This window comes from Ciconia boyciana, chromosome 13 (genome assembly GCF_034638445.1).
Source record: "Ciconia boyciana chromosome 13, ASM3463844v1, whole genome shotgun sequence".
Taxonomy (NCBI): domain Eukaryota; kingdom Metazoa; phylum Chordata; class Aves; order Ciconiiformes; family Ciconiidae; genus Ciconia; species Ciconia boyciana.
The window spans coordinates 10,967,535-10,990,103 of record NC_132946.1 but is presented as its reverse complement, the minus strand read 5'-3'; the positions used below and the strand labels follow the sequence as shown (position 1 = coordinate 10,990,103).

Sequence of the window (22,569 nt, the reverse complement as noted above, 5' to 3'; positions counted from 1 at the left end):
GCAAGCCTCAGCCGTGTTGCCCTTGGCCATCTCTGTGTTAATTCTTGGAGCCTTGTGAGCACCTCTGTCTCTAATAGTGTCACTTTTTGAATGGCTTCACACCTGTTTTCATCCATTGATAATGTACAAAAGCTGCATCTTCTGTACAGAAAGGCAATGTGCACATGCAGATGTGTGTTACTGCCTGTTTCTGGTTGCAGAGGAGGTTGCTATCAAGGCAAGTAGGAACAGTTTTCTGAATCCAAACTGAAGGTCATTCTTGGGGGGGGGGACCCAAACAAACAAAAACACCCCCAAAAAATCAACAACAAAACAGGCCTCTTCAATAGGAAAATAGACTTAATTTGCTTGAGTGCCTAGCAGGAAGATGTTCAGTGTCCCAGTTAGGGAAATCCTGAGCTACTGAGTCCCCCATAGATATGTAACTCTGCATGTTGGCAAAATTCAGTTTTAGTCTGTCTTCTCATTATCCACCCCTGTGAAATTATTTCATTTTTGGCAATTAAAGTCTCCAAACATGTAAAATCTTTTATGAATCTCAGCTTAACTAGTTTGTTTTCTTCTCAAGCTAGAACTAACTTAAATGTTAATGGCATTATATAACTATCCAGAGTATCTCTAACCCAACATTTTGTGAAGCTAATGAGGCTCTTGCCATCAGCTGCAATGGACTTTGGAACAAGGAGTGTGCCTGACATGATATGCCTCGGTATCTTGTGCATTTCATTTCTTTTGGAAAGCTCCAGAGAGATTTGCCAATAGCAGCAACTCACTTTAGTGAACAGTCTCCACCATTGCCAATTCCTCAGCTTCAGGTAAGCAGCACAATTTCTTTGGATAACCTTCATTGCAGTCAGCTGTTGCTGTCTCTTGGCAAAGGCTCTGCAATTAAAAACATAAAACAAATTGGTTCAGTCTGAGAATACAAGGTGTCTGCAAGATACACACATTAAGTAAAGAAACTCTGGCATAAGAGTCTGCTGATTAGCCACATGGCTTGAGGTCTGGCACAAATTCTGTTGTCACTTAAACAGTGCCTGTGCTTTCTTGAGGAAAGGTGATAACTCTTTTTAGCTTTCTGGTATTTTATTTAGTCTTCAGTTTTTTAGCTGTTTGCACTCCATAGATAGGCACAAACCACAAAGTATAGATCAAGTTCTGGATGTGAACATCCTTCCAGAGTACAAGGGCACTCAGAACTTGCATTGATCATCATTCTTGAAACCTATTCTATTTAAATTTATTTTCTCAGCAACTTGAAAGCCTTGGTAGTATGCAGAAAGAGAGCATTCTTGTTAATAGTTTTGTGATGTACATTAACTGAGATCATGCTAGATGATCAGTGTTTCACGCCCAAGCTGTGTAAGAAATTATTTTATGTTTTACAAATGCGAGTGGTGCTGCTACTTGTAATAGTGCATAAAACTCCAGTCATAGGCTAGGATGCTCCTTCTCCCGCTTGTACAAACACATGTTTAAATGACGGATTGTTGCCTCAGAGGGCTTATTGTACAGAGGGTGTAAGTAGCCTCACAATGTAATTGGTTCCCTGCAAGTATACTAATAAGCCTCTTCTGGGCAGGAAGTGAGTCCTTCATTGGACACAACTGGAATTCTAAGGCAATACAAGTAATAGATAATAATAAAATGTCTTAATATCTTCAGTCTGTTATACAGAGAACTAAAAGCTACTGTCAATACTCTGCTGCAGAAGACATTCTTTTCATTAGTACATATCCTTACTTTCTTGCTAGGTAGCCTCGGCACTGAGCCTGGAAGGCGATAATAACATCTGTGATCTTCAGGTCTCTCTCTTCTTCCAGGTGAGCCAGAACACCAGTTCTGAAGAATATTTTACTCTGTCCAATTCTGTACAAGTTGGGATCAAGTTCTAATGCTTTGATCTGGAGGAAAACAGGGATATTTAACTCCAGTGCTGAGGTTTAGGGTATAAAAAATTACTTCTCATTTCTGTTCACGGTCAACAGCTTTTATATAAGAAGTATAGATCTGATTATCAATAGGATCAAAAATGATTTCCTCACCATCAGTATGCAAGCCTGCTTCCCATCCATGAATCCTTTAGGAATGGCGTTTGCAGCAAGAATTTCATATCTGCCAAAAGACATGGATGTTAGGGAGGTTGAAACACATCAGATTATTTTGTACAGACAAACATGTATTACACACTATTAAACCCAGAGTTAGGACCGAGTGAGGGATTCCTACCGCTGACGGAACTCCTGGAAGACAATCCTGTTAGGGAATCCCTGCCGGCAGATACGAATACCTTCCAAGACACCATTGCAGCGCAACTGCTCCAGCACTAAATGGGCATCAAGTTTGCCAGCCTGAAAAGGGAACAGAAAGTATTTTTAGCACAGTAGAAATTTACAAAAATGTTACCAGCCACATGTTCATGTTTGAAGACATCACTCAGCTCTGCGATGTGCTGATACAGTAGCAGCTCAACATGAGTAATGTGCCAAGAGTCTGAAAATTGAGCATTTGAAATTTACCCTTTTTTCATGATTTGGAATGATACAGCGGACAAAGTTGGGATTGGTATTCCTTAAGGTGGTCATCAGTTTGGTCAGCTGCTCCTTATAGAGTTGTCCAACAGTACGGAACATGCCTTTCTTGGTTTTTGAAGAACTAGGGAGTGAGCTTTCAGTCATCTTGGCCATCTGGTCCAGCCCAACTATACGGTCCACTGAAATATAGAAGAAAGTATGAATGGAACTGCTTATATAAACTGTCCTCACCTCACATTACACCTATCACTGGCATTGTTAAACTGCAACTTCTCAAAGAGGACCAATATATTTTTGATGCAGTAGAAGCGTACTAACAAAAGTACTAGAAGAGCATTCTGGGTAAATAGTCTACTTCTGTCAAACATGAAAATGAGGATCTTTGTTAAATAGTGACAGAATGGAGCAACTGAACACACAGAATGCATTTTATCTTATGTTTGCTCTAACAAGGACCGTCCTTCTGCAAAATATCCAATTGGTAGGTTGGTGTCAGAACCAGGAACAACAACATCTCTTGACTCCCATCTGTTATCCAGTGGTTCTCAAAGCCTAGCTAATAATCCCCCTCAGTTATTTGATAATTCAGAGCCACCTTGCTGGTGTTTGCATGCACATTTATGTCCATGTATTAAATATTTATACTGTAGTATATGTGTGACATATATATATGTGTGTGACAGATCCATATAAACTTTTTAAAACCAAGGTATTTTATGTGCATACAGATATTCTTCTGATGGAGTTTAGTTGAGATTATACATTGCTGGAGAGAACTGTGCCGGACTTCTGGGAGAGGAGTGTGTAAGGTAAGTCATTCATAAAACCCAACAATAATCTGTATTAAATGAGGTCTGCAAGATCACTTACTCAGCAACGTTATAACAGCATAATGAATAATTTTAATTCTGTTGCTGAATAATATTAAGTAAGGAAATTTTTTGGTAGTGCTTAAAACTATCTAATGATGCTTTCCATAAATGTGTCTTTTGAACACATTATTCTTGTTTCTTAGTTCAGTCTCTTCTATGCTTATCATTTTCACACTTGTGTCCTGCCAGCAAGGGACAGCTGTCAAAAAGTTCTAGTAGAAGTTTCTCCCTTTAAACCACATTACTGATATAGAGTTGCTATTCGTACCATCTTTCCAAAGGTCTGCTACAAATTTGTCTGATGACTGGTTCAGCAGAGAAGTCACATTGTCATTTAGTGGATCCATGTTCTTTGTTAGCCAGGCGGTTGCATTGTAGGTAACCTGCAGGAAACAGTGCTACATCAAAAATCTGTTCTTGATAAAGATATCTGGAGTGTCCAAGAACACAGGGTGTGTGTTAACACAAAATCATACAAATAATAATAATGTGAAAAGCTTTCTATGGTTGAGAGCCGAGTTGAGTATTTATTCTTACACATACTAGTATCTGAAAAGCTTTTTGCAGACATATCCATGGCAGGGCACCTGCCCTGCCTTTAAAAAAATCTTCTTGCTAGAAAGGAATCCGAATTACTTGGATTTTCAATAAGCCTGGTGCTGGTTATTTTTGTTTTTATGTGAGCTTAGCATAACCATGAATGTTTTGCAAATCTTATTTCATATGTTATGTAATTAAAGCACTTAATATATATATATTACACAATGAAAGCCATCCCTTATCAATGCGGGTACCAGACTGTTTCTTTTTTACCATCTGGGCATCAAAGAATCAAAGTTTCCTAAATCAAAGTAGCTCAATCTGTCTAGTACCTTTCCTGCATAGTGCATTATACAGAACTCGGTTTTATCCTTGAGTTGCTTAGGCTTCTGGAATTTGGGATGGTTGCCTTGTTCTTGACATAGTTTCTCCACAAAGGATGTGTCAGTAGCTTTGGGGAACCAGCACTCTTCATCCAGCAGAGCCAGGACACCTGGAGGGTTGGTCTGCAATGTGAGCAATATCAGATCAGTATCATCACAGGCAGAGACAAAGAAAGAGCACCACCTTCTTTATCCCTTATGTTACAAATCCTCACAGGCAACAAAGGATCTGAAATACCTTAAATGGCTCTCTTGTTGTACTGATACATAACTGACCCTGATGCAACCTGTGTGGTATCCCACCTATAGAGATATAATCTTACTGGTCTTTCAATCAGCTCAATGCAAGGTTGCAGGTCAAGGCCAAAGTCAATGAAATTCCATTCAATGCCCTCTCGCTGGTATTCCTCTTGCTCCAATATAAACATTGTGTGGTTGAAAAGCTGCTGAAGTTTCTCATTAGTGTAATTGATGCACAGCTGCTCAAAGGAATTGATCTGTGAAGAGGAAAAAAGTGAATTCGTAATGTTAGAAAGAGACCTTCAAGAGGAAACTTAAATGACAAGATGAAATTTGCTATCTTCTATTTCTTTTTACATATTACAATAATTCAAATATTTTTCCAATCCATATTTTTCTAATATAAGGTCTTGAAAATTTACAGCAAGTTCTCAAGTGGTAAATCTTTGTACTAGGACCTTTCAATAAACCATAAAAAGCAGACCCTGGCTTTAAACAGAGCCCTGCAGAAGCCCAGCAGGAGCATGCTGCCAGCCCTTCCTGCTCAAGGGAAAGGCAAGCAGCCAGGTGTAATAGGCCTGTGGGTCGTGTCGGCCATGGGCTGCTAGCCAGCTTGAAAGAACCAAATTGTTTTTGTGGCTCTGAACTTAGATTTTTGTCATCTTATATCCAAACCACTGCGTGATAATAAGGAGTTTAGCCAACTTGTGTCCCACAGTACATACCTCAAAAATCTCAAATCCAGCAATATCAAGGATTCCCAAGAAGGAAGCGCCTTGTCTTTTTGTTTTATCAAGAGCTTTGTTTACGCGAGCTAGAATCCAACGGAAAAGACGTTCAAATTGTGCCTTGGCCAAAGCCTCTATGGCAAAGTCCGCCTGAAAAAAAGAAGAGAAAATTGTAAATGAAAGAAGAAACCCAATTAGCTGCTAATTTCTGTGGAGATAATGAGGCAGAAAACTGACATTTCCCTTTAGACAGGATGTAAGAAAAAAAAGAAGAAAGAATAGTTTCAGGAGAGCTGAGCAGACTGCAAGTAGATACCTGCTCTTTGGTCTGAGCTTTCTGAACAACATCTCGTCCTACTTTGATCCTTGGGGTTAGAATAGATCTTGTGAAATCTGTCACATTAATCCCCATCAGGTGACACACTTTTTGTGCAGCTAGAATCAAAGAGTGAGATTTTATTTTAGATTGCATTTTCTCTTAGCTGGTCAGTAAGTGTGAATACGAGCAGCTCAGCAAATATGTGAAGTTATTTGTCTTCCTTAAAAGCTCCTCTATTGTACATGCAAGAGATGCCACTTGCCGTAAAAGTATTATTCATGATCCAAGCAGCAAATTCACTGTTCATCAATTTATGGATTCAAGATTACTAGAAAAGGTAACGATAATTGAGCTGATTTTAAATATGGTATATCTTTTAAAGCCTGTGAAGTATTTATGTAGTAACAATTAAATAAAAAAATACTGATAAAGAGTGCTTACTCAGCTGCTATTTTATTAATTTCTTAATGTTAACTAAATTTTTTAAGTGGCAAATCATACCAGTATTGTCTGGCATAGAAGCTTGATCAGTGTTTCTTTCCTTCTTGAAGACAATGTTACCCAGCTGTAGGACAGATGAAACAGTCCTCAGTATAGCTGTAAGAGAAACGGATAATACAAATGAGGAATAGAATGGACACATTTTGAAAGCTCTATTCTCTGCAATAACAAAGATTCATTCTATTGCCTATGGTAGTCTGTACCTCTATGGAAAGAGCTAGGTTTGCTTTAAAAGACTGTGCCATAAACTGCAGGAGTTTGAGAGCTGATTGAGCAGCATCTCAACAGTCTGTGCAGTGGAGTAAACAGGCCAGTCTGGGAACACCAGCACCTCCAAGCTAAGTTGTGCTGGCTCCCTAGACAGACCCCCAGGTCTCAGGAATTCATCTCCTTCTCACAGTGGCCTGTAGCATATTCCCTGCCCAGTCACTTGACAATCTACATCTCTGTCTTTAAAATAACAACAACAACAAATCTATGAATTACCAGCAGCTTCAAAAATGTGTGGCACTTCTGAAGCTCCAGTTATGCAGGAACATGTGGATATTTAGTTGTACAACTAAAATCAAATGTATACAAATGTTTGAAGGATTAGTGTCAAAGTACAGAAAAGTAATTGATTAATGTTTGATTACTAAAATATATATGAATGTGATGTCACCTAATGAGGTAGTAAAATCTACTGATACGTTACAGATGAGATTGTATGAATCTAGGGAGTTCTATTTGTTTATTTGGTAAAATTACAGAGGAGAATAATACTGTCCTAATGGGCTTATATTTTAGAGCATGAAATCAAAGGAGTTCAGACAGTAATAAAATGACTCCTGTTGTTGTAATGGAGAATGCTGCTGTCATCACCAATGCACATGCCCTGGCGGGAGAATGAACCAGTCTTCATCAGTAACATCATCTGAATTTACCAAGGCTGGGATTTGCACTGCTGTTTTGCAAGGCAAGACTTCCCCCGCCCCAGCATCCCTCAGTCACTGATGCAGGGGTGGGATGTGATGGAGCTCTGCTCCCGGCTGCCACAGCTGGCCCAAGGCGCAAGTGATGGGGTGATGCTGTTTCTGCCCCAGGTGTCACTTGGGGCATGGCAATTTGCATCCACGGGCATGCCCAGCTGAAGCCCTGCCCACTCCCAGGAACAGTGAGAGGTAAAAGCTACACAAATAGATGTCTCTGTCAGGCCCACATTTTCAAGCTGGTTTAGTTGTTGGTTCATGCTCTTTGTTTTTATTTCTCTTTTCTCCAAATCAGTGAATACAAATATGAGCTATTTGAGCCTGTTCCATTTCTTTCAAAATTAAATCAGAATATTTTGCAACTTTTTCATGCTAGTTGTTGGAAAGTTCTGAAAAAAATTGCTTTAAATGGTCATTACTGTTGTTAGAGCTGGCTTGAATTCAGTAGTCTGTTCTGGGTGTGTATGGAGTGCTTCAAGCAAGAAATCTTCCCTTTCATAAACACAAATTACCTTTCAAAACACTATGTGTTATAGTACTTTTGCATGCTGACAACTGCACTGATGCTGTGGAATTCAAATGGGTCTGGAGTGCATGTCATGTTCTTCCTACAAGCAGGTCTCCAGAATTTATAAGACTTATAAGAAAAAGCCCTGCAATTCTTCATTCAGACGGACAGCAAAATATGGTGACAATTATTTTATTTGATCCATGTTTAAATTACTGTATAGAGCTGTCCTGTGCATCACCACTTGTTCTCTGCATCACAGAGATAATTTCTCTTTGATGATATATACTCTATTTTCCAACACAGGTGATTCTTCAATCTCACTGGGTTTCCAGCAAGTGCTGCCAGTTTAAACCTTTGAAGGAGGTGATTTGCAAGGAGGTTTCATTATTGGCTTCAGCTGCTCCCAGTGGTACCCACTGCAGCAATGGGAAAAGGTAGGCCACTGTAGTAATTTAAGTAGAACTTTTCTAACAACAACCTAAAAGCAGTAGATCATAATTAGATCTCCTTGCAAGGCAAGAACAGTCACCCTAATACTCACAAGACTTCCTGAAGCATCACCCTGTTTAATACAAAGGTGGCAATGATTCCAAAGAGGCTATAGCGTTTTGCGTCATGGGTCTATCACAGCAGTTTCAGTGTCTTCACTGCCAGTCTATTCTCAGCCCCTGCTCTCCTATCCCCAGATTCCTGCTGCTGGTTTATGTTGTCTTCAGGCACTGTACTGCCACCAGTTTAGTTGTTTGTTGTTACTGGCTCTGACCATGCTGCTTGTGTTATGTGATCTTGATCCTGTGTTTAGATCCTGCCTTGATCTTGTGTCTCTCCTGATCACATCGAACTGAGTACCCATATTATTCTTAAGATGAGGTAGAAACAAATCTGTGCTTGAGAAGTTTCGCCTTATGAGAGAACCTTCATTCTCTTTCCATGAGACATCTATGGTTTCATTCATCTCATACCTCCTGAGAAGGAGGGAAATCTATGGGCACTAATTCACAGTGCACATCTTAGAAACAGTAGCCAGGTAACAGTTGGTAATAGTTTTACCCAGAGGAAATAAGAGGCAAAGAGGTTAAATGGGTATATTTAGAATCCTCCAGTTGGTGGTTCATGCAAGATCACACTTCTCCAGAGAAAGAGGGACATAAAAGCTAAATAATCTTAATTTTTTTATATGAATGTAGAATCTTACTTCATATGCATATTCTGCAAAGTGATTATTCTGGACAGAATTAACCTCTGTGCATTTGCATCTCTATATCGTGTCACTTGCAGATATGTATACCTTGAATAAAAGCTTGCTAACAATTCTCACCTGTCTGTTCCTCCTCAGTAAAGCCCATAATTGTCATGGCTTCCAAGGTCTCCTGGAACATCTCATCATCTTGTTGAGCAGGAATAGGCACGTGGCCATTAGATAGAAAGGTATAATTGTTGAAGCCTTCCAGCAACAGATCGTCTAAAAAGCAAAGAAGAAAAACTTTACTTAAGTGCATCAACTTAATGCTCTTGGTTCATGAGTTGTCCTAATAAACAACAGGAAAAAAACCAGTGTTTTTGCCGAAGGAAGACTCTGCTTGTATGAGTTTAGGGTTTTGTGGTGCACAAATATTTTCAAAATAACTCTTCATTTAGCAAGCTTGATTGTGTTAAGTTTCCAGTTTTCATTAGTAACTGGGGAATGTCTCTGCCCCTCAGTGGAATTTTACACCCTATGGACTCAAATCTGAGCCATTCTTCCCAAAAGTCTTTCACTTAACACCATGTGTAATCTACTCAGAATTACACCTCTCCATATGGAGAGTCATATCAGGTAATAATAAGAATGGAGCCAGGTAACAACCATAGTGGGCCAGACCAAAAGACTGTTCTGCTCTATACTGTGGCCTACAACAGATTCTTAGGTAAGGAGCAGGGAAAATACAGAGTTATCCATTGCTTTATACATTCTTTGGCCACCAGTGATTTAGGGAAAGGTATCATATTTGAACCATGATGTTCCAATACATATTATGTCTAATCCTTTTTTTGGATCCACTTACACTTTTCACTTTCTCAACATTGTGAAGCTATGGGTTTCACAGTGTAATAATGTGCTTTGGGAAAGACATTCTCTTAATTTATTTTAAAACCACAAGCTAATATTTTTATTGGGAACCCCAGTTTCTTTTGCATAAAAAATAATGAATGACTCTTCCCTATTCATCTTCTTGATATTGTTCAAGATAGGATCTGAATGGGTTTACGTCTCCTGTAAATTGAAACATCCTGTAAACTGCAAACAACCTGGCTCAAACAGGTGGACATCAATTGAAGCTTTCTTGTAATTCACTTGAGAGAATTATTTCTATAGCTGAAGAGCTGTTTATTTATAGAAAGGATTGAATGACATACAATTAAAGAAGTTAAGATAAATTACTTAAGTAAGCCATTGCTCAGACTGTTCAATGAGATCTAAGAATCATTAGCAAGTAACTTACTTCTCATCTGTTCAGAAGCTCCAGCAATCAAATAGTAAAAGATATGAAACGTTCGCTCATCTTTAGCCTGACGAATAGCACGGGATTTTTCAAGCAAATCTGTTTGTCAGGTGTGTTAAAAAAAAAATCAACAACATATTTCAGTCCTTCCTAAATTGTGCCATCAGCCTCAGAACCATCAATAGCATTGTTGAAATATTTGCCATGAGCTTGTCTAACATGAACATGAGTCTAATTCTGTGGCAGGAGCTCTGGTATTGGTATAATTCTCATCACAATGACTAGATCAATTTCCTACCTCTTATTGTATGGTAAATGCTGGTAATCATGGTAGTAAGCACCACGATAGACATAAATGCTTCTAAAATCACATATATCAAAATAGTATTCACAAGATAATTCACACCACTTTTAAAATGAAGTACCAGTATGATTCTTTCAACATAAGGGGGGGCTGCTAGAAAAAAGCTCTTGAGGCCAGTATTGTAGGTATAAAAGCAAACTTTATGGTCCATTTTTGTGACTATAAACTACTAAAAATGAAGTTGGCAACAGTGTAAGTATTTCAACATCAGTCAGTGACTCACTCGTTAAAAGCTATAGTGCTATAGATAAAACTTCAGTAAAGACCAAAAAAATTAAAACCTGATTTTTTTCTAAAGATCAGTTGTCAAAATACGAGCAGAAAGATAAACTGTTTGTTGTTTAATGCTACACCCAAGAGATAAGGTTGTTCTTTATAGCTGCATCTTTCTTTCTCATTTATTGGAGCAAGCAGCTCCTTCTGTATGCAAAGATGAGCAATGCAGCACTGAGGAATCTAGCTACAGATTAGTTTGTTCATTAAAACACACTCTCTCATAAACATAACCAAGAGAAGAGGCAACAGTACTTGGCAAGCAAAGTCAGGCTAAGATGAATTTCTCTGAAATGTCTGTACTTTTTTTCCTGAAAATATACATCGAGGTTATTGATACATAGCTCACTGCTCTGGGTGTGTCATTTGAAAAGCAGGGCCATATTTAGCATCCAGAGCAGACACGTTCTCTGGAAATATCTAGCACTTGATGCTATCTGGGGCATCAGCACTGACAAAATATTTGCTTCACTTTGGTTGAATGAATTTCCAGAACATGTAATTTCTGACCATGGCAGTTGAAGAAAATATGCAGACATCAAGTCAATTCCAGGATAAACTGTCCCTTGGTTTGACAAAGGGAGAGGAACTGTAAGGGCTCTATGAGAGCTCTTCTGACCACACCATGTTCTTTGGCTTTTCCTGTCTCTTTTGTCTTTATTAATATAAAGTCTTTAGAGGGGTGGAAGGGAAATGTATATTACTTTTATTAAAATGACCCTTCAATCCTCCAGACATGACTAGAAAGCTGTCATACTAGGTATCATACAGACTTCTCCCTTAACAGGTTATTCTCAGTGCTTTTTCTTGGAATGCCTCTATCCCAGTACAACATGTATGACCTTTGCTATACCTCAACAGCAGGGGACGTGCAGCCACAGGCTTGATCATTCAGTCTGCAAGGCTCGAGACCCTTCCCTTACAGAAGCCAGGGTGCACAGGGCTGAGGGTGAGATCATACTGAGCATCTGGACTTCATCCCAACATGCGGTCAGGACTGGGACAAAGTGCCAAACCTGGACTTGAAAACTGGGAACCACTCTCCACGTTCCTGGGTAAACTGTAGTGATAATACCAAGCATTCAGTGTTTTTTCAAAGTGCCTGTCACAACACCAGTAAGAAACAGTAAAGTTTCAAAGCTTTTACTGCAGCTGGAAATGTAGACCACAGGGATCTGGAGTCACCCATGCAGGATCACACTGATACAAAACAAAATGACTGCATAGCTCTCAAGATCACATGCAATCTTAACCACAAAACAATCTTTTCCCATTATTGTATTAATGGGATTCTGCTTTTAAAGTCCCCTGCTGTTGCCTTAGGTACGGTGCTTCCATTTTCTGAAACTGTATATGGTGAATAGCATGCTTTCCTATAGCTGAGAAAACAGACGTGAAAATGTAAACATGAGAGTAAGACAAACTGAGAAGCTGGTATCAGCATAAATGGAGCCACTTCCCTACATCTTTGTTTATACCAGCCTCAGCAATATTTGCCTTTCTTAGACATGCGATGGAGCTTGTTTATCTTACTTCCTTCTGCTCACCCTAGTTAGCTTCCAGTGCAGGTCACTGAAAAGGATACAAGTCTCTATGTTTGCTCCGACAATGTAGCCTGTCACATCAAAGTTGATGCGGATGAATTTGCCCTGTGAATGAAAAGAAGATCTAGATTGGGCTGTTCTTTCAGGTTATGCCAGGTTTTCCAACATTAGTATTTAGCCTGTTTAATAAGACAGGTACATCATCCTCTTAAGAATAACACACTTGATTCCCTCCTGCTAGGACAACCCGTGGAAAAGCCTGAAAGGCAGTGAACTTCTTTGATAGTCCCTCTGCAGAGATTTGCCCTCACATTTCGTTCAGGCACTTAGAGGGAAAGGAGTCCTCCCTGCTGGACCAGGCTTTGGAAGCTGGGGATATGACAACATCTATTTTCTACTTTGCTTTCCACAAGTTCAATGAGGGAATAGCATTGGATCTGCGTAACTCCCTCCGTGAAGGTTCATCTGCATGGATCCCTGAACTTTGCAGGGAGAGAGCAGCGGTGGGAGAGGAGGGTCTGCAGGGAAAACAAGCATCTGCCAGGACTCCCAGAAAAAAGTGCCATCAAATAGTGACAGCCCCTCAGCTCACATCATTCTAACTTGAATCGGTATGACTGTTTTTTCTTTTTCTACTGTAGTTTTTAATTTAATATATTAACCACTCTTGCTAAGTAACAGCCACACCTTATGAGATATATGCTCAACAGTGGTGCAAAGAAAAAGAAAGTACAGATTTTTGTTTGCAAATATTCTGAAGGTGGATACGTACTGGAGCAGGAATTGACCCTGGAAGGACACACATAGACTGCTAAATAGTGAGAGGGCAATGGTACTGTCAAGTTTGAGCTTGATCTTTAATCTTCTATAAGGCCAAATTCCTATTTCAGAGAGGAATTCTAAACTGGTTTTAAGGGATTAGTTTTAAGATGCTTTTTAGAGAGAAGCGCTGATGAGGGCCACTGTCTGTACATTGTGTTTTAAAAGATGCTGTAGCTCCCCCCGCCATAGACCCAACTGGATTTCTCCTACTTACGAATCTGGAGGAGTTGTCGTTCTTCACAGTTTTGGCATTTCCAAAAGCTTCAAGAATAGGGTTTGCCTGTAGAAGCTGTTTTTCCAGCTCACCCTAAAATTCATTCAGATGCAGTTAACCCTAAACTTCATAATTACTTAATTAAAACCAACACACGTACACTGGAGAAAAATGTGAAAGATAATTTAAGCCTCTAACTTTTTTTGCTGAATACTGCACTTCATGTGGATTTGTTTTCATTCTCTGTTAATCTTTGTGTTTATATATTTGTGCAGTTGACTGCTGTCCTGTATACATGACCCTTTTCCAGCCCTGTTGCCTGTGACAGATCAAAGTCTATTAATCTGTTTAGCATCATGACTGGCCTTTCTTAAAAAAAAAAAGGGTCATTCAATGTCAAATATTTTTTTTTTCAGTTTAATATCATTTTTAGAAGGGATATTTTTAAAGGAACCTCTAGCACGTCTTTTTCAAGTTAGTTTATTGAGATCCTTTGCTAGCAAATGACGATGTAATTAGAATAACTTGCCGAGAATCATTTTAATGTAATGCAGCACAAAGCTACAAAGCAGATTTCATCAAGTCTATTAATAATGATCCATGCAAGGCTATTTAGGTTAAATGTGGAAATGCATTGATTTATTTCAAACTAGGATAATACATTCTCATGCAAACACACAAACTTTGTATTATATTGTTAATTGTGATTGGTAATTGCTAATGAAACAAATCGTGCAATGAAACAAGCATGCATTTAATACTCCTATTTCTAAACAAATCAATGAAGTTCAAAAAAATCCTTTGCTTATGAATACAGCTTTTCTGAACTTTTCATTCAGCTCTGTCCTATGAGGTCACTCACTTTCACATTGGCTTCTTGTCATCCTATTCTTTGAGTACTACTCTGCAGTAACATGCATTATTTCACATACCTCACACTGAAAAGGAAAAAGTCCTTGATAGATAGTATGGTATGATTTAAATAATTTTAATTGGAAAATAAGGCAATATTTAGGTTGAATCTAGGGGAAATAATTTGGAAAATGAAAGTGCTTCCCAATTAGTGTGCAAAACTGGTAACCTTTTTCTAAATGCCATTCCTGAATGTCTTGTAACTTATGCAGCAATGATGAGAGCTGCCTCAAACATATCATTAAAAAGCAACAGATTGTTAACAAATGGCTAAACTTATCTGCATTGTCACAAGATGGGAGAATGAGCACCTTCCTGAGAGCATAGATCTTTTGAGAGCTAAGACAGGTATCAAGACTGCATTTTGAAAAAAAAGAAAAGAAAAACCCCACCAAAAATCCCCCAAATCTTAGTACCTAAGAATTGAAGGAAGAGGGAAGGAAGATTTCCAAACTAGATAATACAGGATAATACTAGGATAAGTAATGAATTCCTAAAAAGTCCCTGAAGTTTCTCTGTACTGAGCAACTCTTTCCAGTTATACTCTGTAGACTTAAAAACTCCACTATAAGCATAGGGTGTTGCTGAAATCAGATGGTGACAGCTAAAATAGAGCCTTGTCTGCTAAACTGAGACAGATACCACCTGCTTCTAGTGAGAACTGAACTATGCCATAAACTTGGGGTATAAAACTCTACCTCCAAATTAACAGCATTTTACGCATCTGTAAGTCCAGTGAAGTCCACAGAGTTACCTATGCCAGCAATGAATTATTTTTTTTGCAGAGTGCTTGTCAAATGAAATACTAAATTAACTGAGGGGCAACACATTGCCCTTTGTCATAGCCAAAGTCTGAGAGGCAGCAGTCAGAATGGGGGAAAAAAGACCCCATAAAAGAAAAAATTGCCTGGCACAGAAACAGAAAGAATATGCCAGCAAACCTGCCTATATTCCCAAAGCTTTGGTATGCTGGTACGGCACACCACAATACAGGAGAGCCTATGAGGGTCTGTAAGAAACTGCCGTAACACACCTGCAGACACACGCTGCAATGAGAATTGCTCTGTTACACATCATAGCAGCAAGCTAAGAACATGCTAACTTTTGCGGATGTGAACAATTCTCAACAGTTACATGAAAATGTAAAATTGAAAGCAATATCAAATGGAAAGCATGCAGCCGTACAAATCAATCAAACACTGTGAGGTTTAGGAATTATTTCACAACAGTCCTAAAAAGTTCAACCTGAAGCACAGAAAGCATTTGGGTATTTTCATTCAGAAATCACATTGCTCAATTTCAGGCTGAGTGGCTCTTTCAGGATCGTGGGAAATTTCATTCAAACTATGGCAATTTGAACACACACATATAGAAGAGAGTGATATTTGAAAGATGACCCTGCCTGTGTCAGACTTCATTCTTTACCATGGAGCCTGACACAGTTAGGGTTGATTTGTGAGAGCATTTGGCGCTATTGTTGCTTTTTATCATATCATACAACATATTTCAACAAAATCTCTCTTAAATTTTCGAGGTGCAACAATAGCATGCAGATCTACACTCAGTGCCTTAAACACACATCAAACAGTCTAAGTTACTCACGTAAGAAAAAGATGGACCTTGCTGTATTGAATAACGTGGTATAAAACAAGTGTCAGTATCATTTCCATTACACAGACATTTTTATTGTTTTTCCTGTATTAAAATAACCAATACACAGTTTCCATGCAAATAAACCAGGAATACAAATAAAACCAATCTATTGTAGACATACCAAGAGTACAAATACCATTAACATATATAGAGCATTTTAACTGAAGAAAAAGAACCCCTGAAGCAAAGGGATGGGATTTGGATCCAGTCCCAGGTTAGTCTTCCAGGACCAGACAAGGACAGATATTTTTATGGTAAATCCCCAGTTCTTCTCTGGTGCAACTGAGGTATTTCACTATTCATTATTTTTTGATGACTGAAATCGCAATGTCAGTAGTCCCAGTCACTGAATTGCTATTTGTCAGCATGTTATAGAACAACTTAGACTTTCTCTCAGCTCCCATCTGGTGGATATTTGCCTTCAGGTCTGTCTCAGGGCCAGTTTTATCCTGAGACTCATGTAATTCCCCAGAGGAGTCGGCAGAAACTGCTGTTACATGCCTATTAGGAATGGCCTTGAAATCAGAAGTTCATTTCCCCCAGCCACTGAGCAGGACTCAGTAGGAAGAAATAAGTTTTTTGCATAAACATTCAACAAAGGAAAACGATGCCTTCAGTCTTGGACTGTTTCCACTAAATTTAATCACAGATTTCTAGAAAATACTACCCAAAGGGACATCTACTCCTTCCCCTGCCCCAAAGCAGAATCTGCTGTACATAAACAACAATTATTTATGGTGGAAGAGGCCAGGCTGCACACCCTGTACTCTGGAGTCCTGTCTGCCGGCATACAGGGTAGGCAAGGGCAGCTGCAAGACCCAGCACAGGTGTGGTCATGAGATTTTTACTTCATTTCCCACTACCCTACTACTTACTTATTTTGGACTCAGTCTTGCATTTGGGACACACTGAAATGTCTTCCTGAATTAAGCCTGCTTTGTCATAAAAGTGAATAGCTACATTTTTTTGCAGAAGTTTTTGAGTAACATTCAAAAGGCTGGAAATGGTGTAGGACCTGGAGTTGTATCATTGAAAATAGCAAAGGCAGTTGAGAGCCTCAGCCACACCAATCATCTCTGGGAACTGGACAAGTACAAGCTCGTATTATGGTTCAGAGCAAGAAAACAAACTTTAGTTGCTCAGGCAAGATTATTACAAATTTTGAACGAACAAAGTACTTTTAAAAAATTGTGCCTTTCAAAATTGTTCTCTCTGACAGGGGAGTAAAAAGAAAAGGCAAGTTTTATATTGAGACTCTTTGCTAGTCAGTAAGAAAATTTGCTTGCTAACAAAGCCAATCAAAACTTTAGAAGTTTACATGCTGGTATACATTTTTGTGATGCAGTTGGACAATGTGTTAGTTAAAGGCTTTCCCAAACTTAGTTGCCAGCGGCCAAGGGTAAAATAAGGACCCGAGCCCTTGCAGACTTCAAGGCCTTCATGCTAGGATATAAATAGGTGCTATGCATATGGAAAGCTATGAATATTTCTCTTCTAGCAAAGTACATTCTGATTTGATGCCTAAAGGGGTGTCAAACAAAAGTTTTTTTCCATAAACATAGAGCTGTGACGTAATTGTGTACTCTTAATATGTCGACTGGTTGGCAAGCCACAGACGTTGACTTGCTGTTAGCACCATCAGCTCAGTACAATCCTAACAGGCTTGAAGAAGAGTTGAATACGGAAGAGCTCACTTACAGTGATGCTGACGTCCTTTTTGCCCTTATGTGATGAAGCAACAACAGCCAGGTACTGAATGACCTTTTTGGTATTTTCTGTCTTGCCAGCACCAGATTCACCTCTGAGGGGAAAGAAAATAACACAAAAGAAGGTAGGTAACTAGTGGACTCCTCCTGCCACGTTGATGTATTTAGGGTATAAGAACAGGACTGGAAACTGCCCGGCTCAGTTAGTATTTACCCCAGAACATCATCTCTCCAAATCCACCTGACTTCAGCATCCAAAGAATGCATTATCAGAGCTATATCTCTGTCCCATTAGTATTTTGACTGGACGTTGGGCCATTTAAGGCAATTCTAAAACATGATGCATTTTTGAACGGCAGTTCGTCTTGCTTTGGCAGCATCTGAACATTTATGAGAAGTGGAGCTGGCAGGGAGTCTGCTTGTATTTTAAGACCAAAAAATACAACATTAACTATGATGTGGTAACAGCAGTAAGAAAAAACATCAGCCAGTAATACCATAGTTTTCTCTTCTGAAACTCTAGCATTAAAGTAGACTAACAGCTTGTATCAGTGCTGGAGAATAGGTGAATGATCCTGCCTCATCTGAACTCTATGTTCGAGCCCTCCTTGAATTCACTGGGACCCGAGCTGGGGCTGCCTGAGGTGTCCCTGCTAACCGGGTAGTAAGGGGCATCTCGCGTGGGGCACATCTGACCAGCGGAATTGGCATCCCGGCTGCGCTCTGTGCCGTGTCCTTTGGGAAGCAGGAAGGCAGTGGTAACTTTCCTCCTCCCAGAGGACTTCCAGGGTTAAGTTTATTTACATCTCTTAAGCCCTCTCTTGAAGTAAAATACTGGTTTTCAAAGTACAGGTACAAGGGCCAGATTTACACAGTCTTTTCTCAGAAGAGCATTTCCAGCCTGCTTTGCCTCGCTAAGTGTCACATTACATCATCTCATGTCTTCTAGATACCTTTGGCTCTGATGATTACATAGATGAACATGTTCTTATACTGTCCTGTCTCAGCGATCAAAAAGGGCATTAAAGTGGGTGTGGATGTAATAAACTAGTCCTTTCAACTGTATCGAGCTAGTGCTGTGAAGAGGGCAACAGTCTAAATGTAAGTTGGGCCTCTTTGTCTTTGGATTTAAATTAAAATGGATTTAAAAATAAAAAGAACAATACATTCAAAAATCCCATGGATATTTGTCAACTCTTTTGAAGCTGAAACTATTTAGCTGGATCCATTGCAGTTCTGCTTCTTTTCCTAATTAGGAAATATAGGAGTTAATTTTCCCTACCAAGGGACCAGTGATAAATGGACATAAAAAATATGAGTAAGTGCTGGGCAGAACTTTCAAGACGGGATGACATTGATGTAAACCTTAGGAAACCAGAAACAATTCCTGCCTGAGGTATGACACGATGAGAAGTGTTTCTTCTGGCTTTGAGAGTTTTAACCAGAAATAATTGAGATGAGTATGTTCCTTTTCACAAGACCTGGGTTAATTTGCACAGTTTAGAGGTTGGATTCATCTCTGCCTGGGCTTCAGTGCTAAAACATTTCCATGTTTTATTGATAAAAATTAAGTGTCCTGGGAACAATTCCAAACCAAGCACACCAATTTGAAGACATATGCAGACAAAGTTTTCAAATAAATCTACCTTACAACTTTGTTTCTTTGGAAAAAAATAAAAAAAAAACTTTCTTCAAACAAACCCTGGGCTTTGAACTATTCTGTTTTATTAAAGGTTATTTGTAGTTCATCACTACATGAATTGCATTTCCTTTCTCCCAGGGCAACTGTGCCCATCATTTGGCTTTCCCCTGAATCCCTGTGAGTATTACCATATATGGCATCATTTTACTTGTAATTATCCTACCATACTGTAATGCTTAAGTTACTTAACATTTTGTTCTGTGCTTTCATCCTTAACTCTTTGCTCCTGCACAGGCTGAGGGTTTTCCTATTTTCTGCAGATAGACTTTGAGGCTTTAACTTCCTTTTGAAGTGGACAATAAAAAGCTCTTCAACATGAAATGGAAATGCTTCAACATGAAAGGGAAAACAGACAGGATCTCAAGAGCTACAAGGAGGGAAAAAAATCTCTAAGGTCAATAAGTAACGAAGAATAATGTCCATAGCTGATGAATACCTCTAGTTTTTCAACACATCAGATCATTTTTAAATGTCCATGATAATAGACAGGTCTGATAAACAAGTATCCATTAAACATTAGTAGCTCTCATACTCTGAAAGATACTTCACAGCTGTATGACAACATCTAGATTTCATCTCAGTGATAAAATACCATGTGTTTGAAAACTAACTAATGAGGAGGAATGGCTAGATCAGGTTCAATGCCTCTAAACATCAAGAAGCTTACAATGAGAAAGACTCGGGAGGAGAAGAGCATGTGAATCTCTTAGTTTGCTTCACAGGTGGATGAAATTCTTCCTAGAACTACTGAGCTGCAACAGAATTGGTCCTGCTGTTTTTTTTCTCTGCATCTGCCTTGAAGTACCATCATTTCTCAGGTGGCAGAAACAACTTTCATTGTGAGGTGGTATGAGGAATCCCACCTGTTCTAAAATCTACATGCTCTCTTGAGCTCAGTGACTGCATTTTTAAAGCTGGGTCTTTTTCTTGCAAGCATCTTTCAGCGGTTTTGGCATAGACCATACACAACAGGGTTCCTCCCAGGAGGCATCTGCTCCTCTCCTCTGAGTGCCCGTTTTCCTCAGTCTTTACCCCTAAATTATGTTCCGAAGTGGGAGTTCACCATATAAATGCTGCTACCACTGTCCTAATCATGATCTTTTGGGAGTAGTCTGATCATTTGTTTAATTGAAGCATCTCAAATCATTCTTGTTGCCTGCCATACAGAGAGGCAGCACATTTACTGCCAGTGCTGTTCTTTGCACCCAGCTTTTGCTGGGCAGCTCTTTGCCCACGGGCAACACAAAAAACCAGATCAAAAGCAGGTCCCATTGCACAGTTCTGATCAGCCCAACAGCAGTACTTAATCTACTTCCCATACATGTTTTCCTCCTGAGAAATTCCTTGGCTTTCCCAGAGCAAAAGGGTCCACTAGGCTTACAGGCTTGCTCTGTTAAAAACACCACTCACATTGTGTGGCATAGTTTAAATTTATTCTTCCCTCATTTCTTGCCAGGCATTGTTTTAGGAACTCTGTACAGGGTTTAAAGCACATAAGCTCACATATATACTACTCAGCTATAATAGAGTTTTTGCACCACATGAGCTACTAAATCCTCCGTGACTCCATTACCTTCACCTTAAATGAAAATTATGCCAGTTAGAATAGGTTTCCAAATTAGGACAAGGTGAGACTAGCAAGTTGGCCCCGCTGTTGTGGGGTGAGCCTGTGGTGTAGCTAGGACTCTTGTACGTTTGGGTATAACTGGGAAACATCAATTAAAAAAGTGTATTTTTTTGTTGAAAATTTGAAAGCTTTCTATATTAATATTATGATATAAGACTTAGCTTAATTCCACTTTTGGAAGCATCTAAAAAGTGACAGCAGAATTTATTGTCAGCATTTGTTTCAGTAAGCAATGAACCACAAAAATTGACCGTTCACACATCTCTTAATCTGGCTATGCTGTCACTGCAGGAAGCCTCTGTGCACAGAGCAGTCAATGAGGTGCTCTAAATCACATTAGGGCTTGGCAGGCTTCATCCTGCAGTATGAGATGTGCAAAGATAATGAAAAGGTTCTGAGACTCGGCTCAGAAGCCAGCCCACTGATCCTCCTAGTTTACTTATAAAAAATTTCCCAAAAGAGTCCGAGCTGGTTCAGCACCAAGCCCCACCCCGGGTCTAAAGCTACACAAGATATCTGTGTGGGAGAAGGGCCAGGCAGCAACGCTTGCCAGCTCCAGCCTTTGAGATTTAGTGAGCTGGGAAAGAGAAGAGTTTAGCTCTCTCGTGGAGGAGTCTTTTGACTAATGGGGCTTTGCAGTTTGGAGGATGTTCTGGGTGACTCCGCTTCTTGACACGTGTCAAGGGAGAAAGCAGGCTGAGGTCCCATGGCCGGGTGAGGCTCTGGAGAGTTTGCCCAAAAAGAGAGAGGGGAGGAAGGGGAAAAGGGCAGGATGGTCGCTGCCTCATGCAGTATTTTATCTGTTACTGTATCGAATTAAGTGGAAATAGCACCCTGCTACCATATGGTTTGATAGAAGCTATTCAAACTAAATGCATGTATAAAAAAAGTAAAAGGTAACAAAAGACTATTTGATTATAAAATGTTTAACGAGCATTTGTTTTCACAGTCTTCACATTACCCTCAACATTCAGATTTTTGATCAGATTTTTTTCTCATTCATTTAAGGTGGTTTCTTGTTTAACTGAAGCTTGTGCACAGTCCTTTTAGCCACATCTGCTTTCTAGAAAATATTCTACCCACTCTTTTCAGGAAGTGGCTAAAATATGATAACTCCAAGGTCAGACAGGTTTAAGGGGAGCTCTTTAAACCACTCATGTGCTTAGCTATGCAAATAAGCACTTGTGGAATTTTTAGTAAAAAACCTTTTGAAAACTCCGGTAGGATCAACTTGTATCTGTAGAAATCGAACAACGTGAAGGCCAGAGGTCTCCTTTGAGGGCTGGTGCCTTTACTTACATTGGAAGAAGCTTGAAAAGTCACAAGCCTGTTCACTGGCCATTGCTTAGACCAATTCACGCTTAATTGCTGATGCAGCAAGGTTGCTCAGGTCTCTGAGTAGCTGGACAGATTTCTTGGGATTTTTCCTTTGGTGATATCTAATGTGCTTGTCAACACAGACCAGCACGGTCTTTGCAAGAGTGAATACAGAATACTGCATGGCAAACTCCGGTGTCAAAGAAGAGAGACTGCAGTGGGGGATGCCTAAGTGCAGGTAGGAATTTCAGGGAATCCCAATAGCCAGGCAGTGGTGGAGGCTGCCCGGAACAGTACAGGAACCAAAACACAAGGGTGGAAAAGTCTTAACTGCCTTAGTTTTCAGACACATAAAC

The 22,569-nt window shown here is 39.5% G+C and overlaps 1 protein-coding gene across 1 annotated transcript in view; it reads right to left on the bottom strand.

Annotated features, from left to right (window-relative positions):
- MYH11 (myosin heavy chain 11) overlaps positions 1–22,569 on the bottom strand; it is a 62,517-nt gene that overhangs the window by 16,835 nt on the left and 23,113 nt on the right. Inside the window, exons 5-20 of the mRNA XM_072878046.1 lie at positions 17,560–17,662; positions 13,297–13,389; positions 12,302–12,365; positions 10,080–10,178; positions 8,915–9,058; positions 6,118–6,213; positions 5,614–5,732; positions 5,295–5,447; positions 4,653–4,826; positions 4,279–4,452; positions 3,675–3,789; positions 2,520–2,713; positions 2,230–2,351; positions 2,046–2,115; positions 1,744–1,904; positions 774–882 (exon numbers count right to left, since the gene is read on the bottom strand). Of these exons, the coding sequence (XP_072734147.1) occupies positions 774–882; positions 1,744–1,904; positions 2,046–2,115; positions 2,230–2,351; positions 2,520–2,713; positions 3,675–3,789; positions 4,279–4,452; positions 4,653–4,826; positions 5,295–5,447; positions 5,614–5,732; positions 6,118–6,213; positions 8,915–9,058; positions 10,080–10,178; positions 12,302–12,365; positions 13,297–13,389; positions 17,560–17,662 (1,990 nt within the window). The remainder of the gene's footprint in view (positions 1–773; positions 883–1,743; positions 1,905–2,045; positions 2,116–2,229; positions 2,352–2,519; positions 2,714–3,674; positions 3,790–4,278; positions 4,453–4,652; positions 4,827–5,294; positions 5,448–5,613; positions 5,733–6,117; positions 6,214–8,914; positions 9,059–10,079; positions 10,179–12,301; positions 12,366–13,296; positions 13,390–17,559; positions 17,663–22,569) is intronic.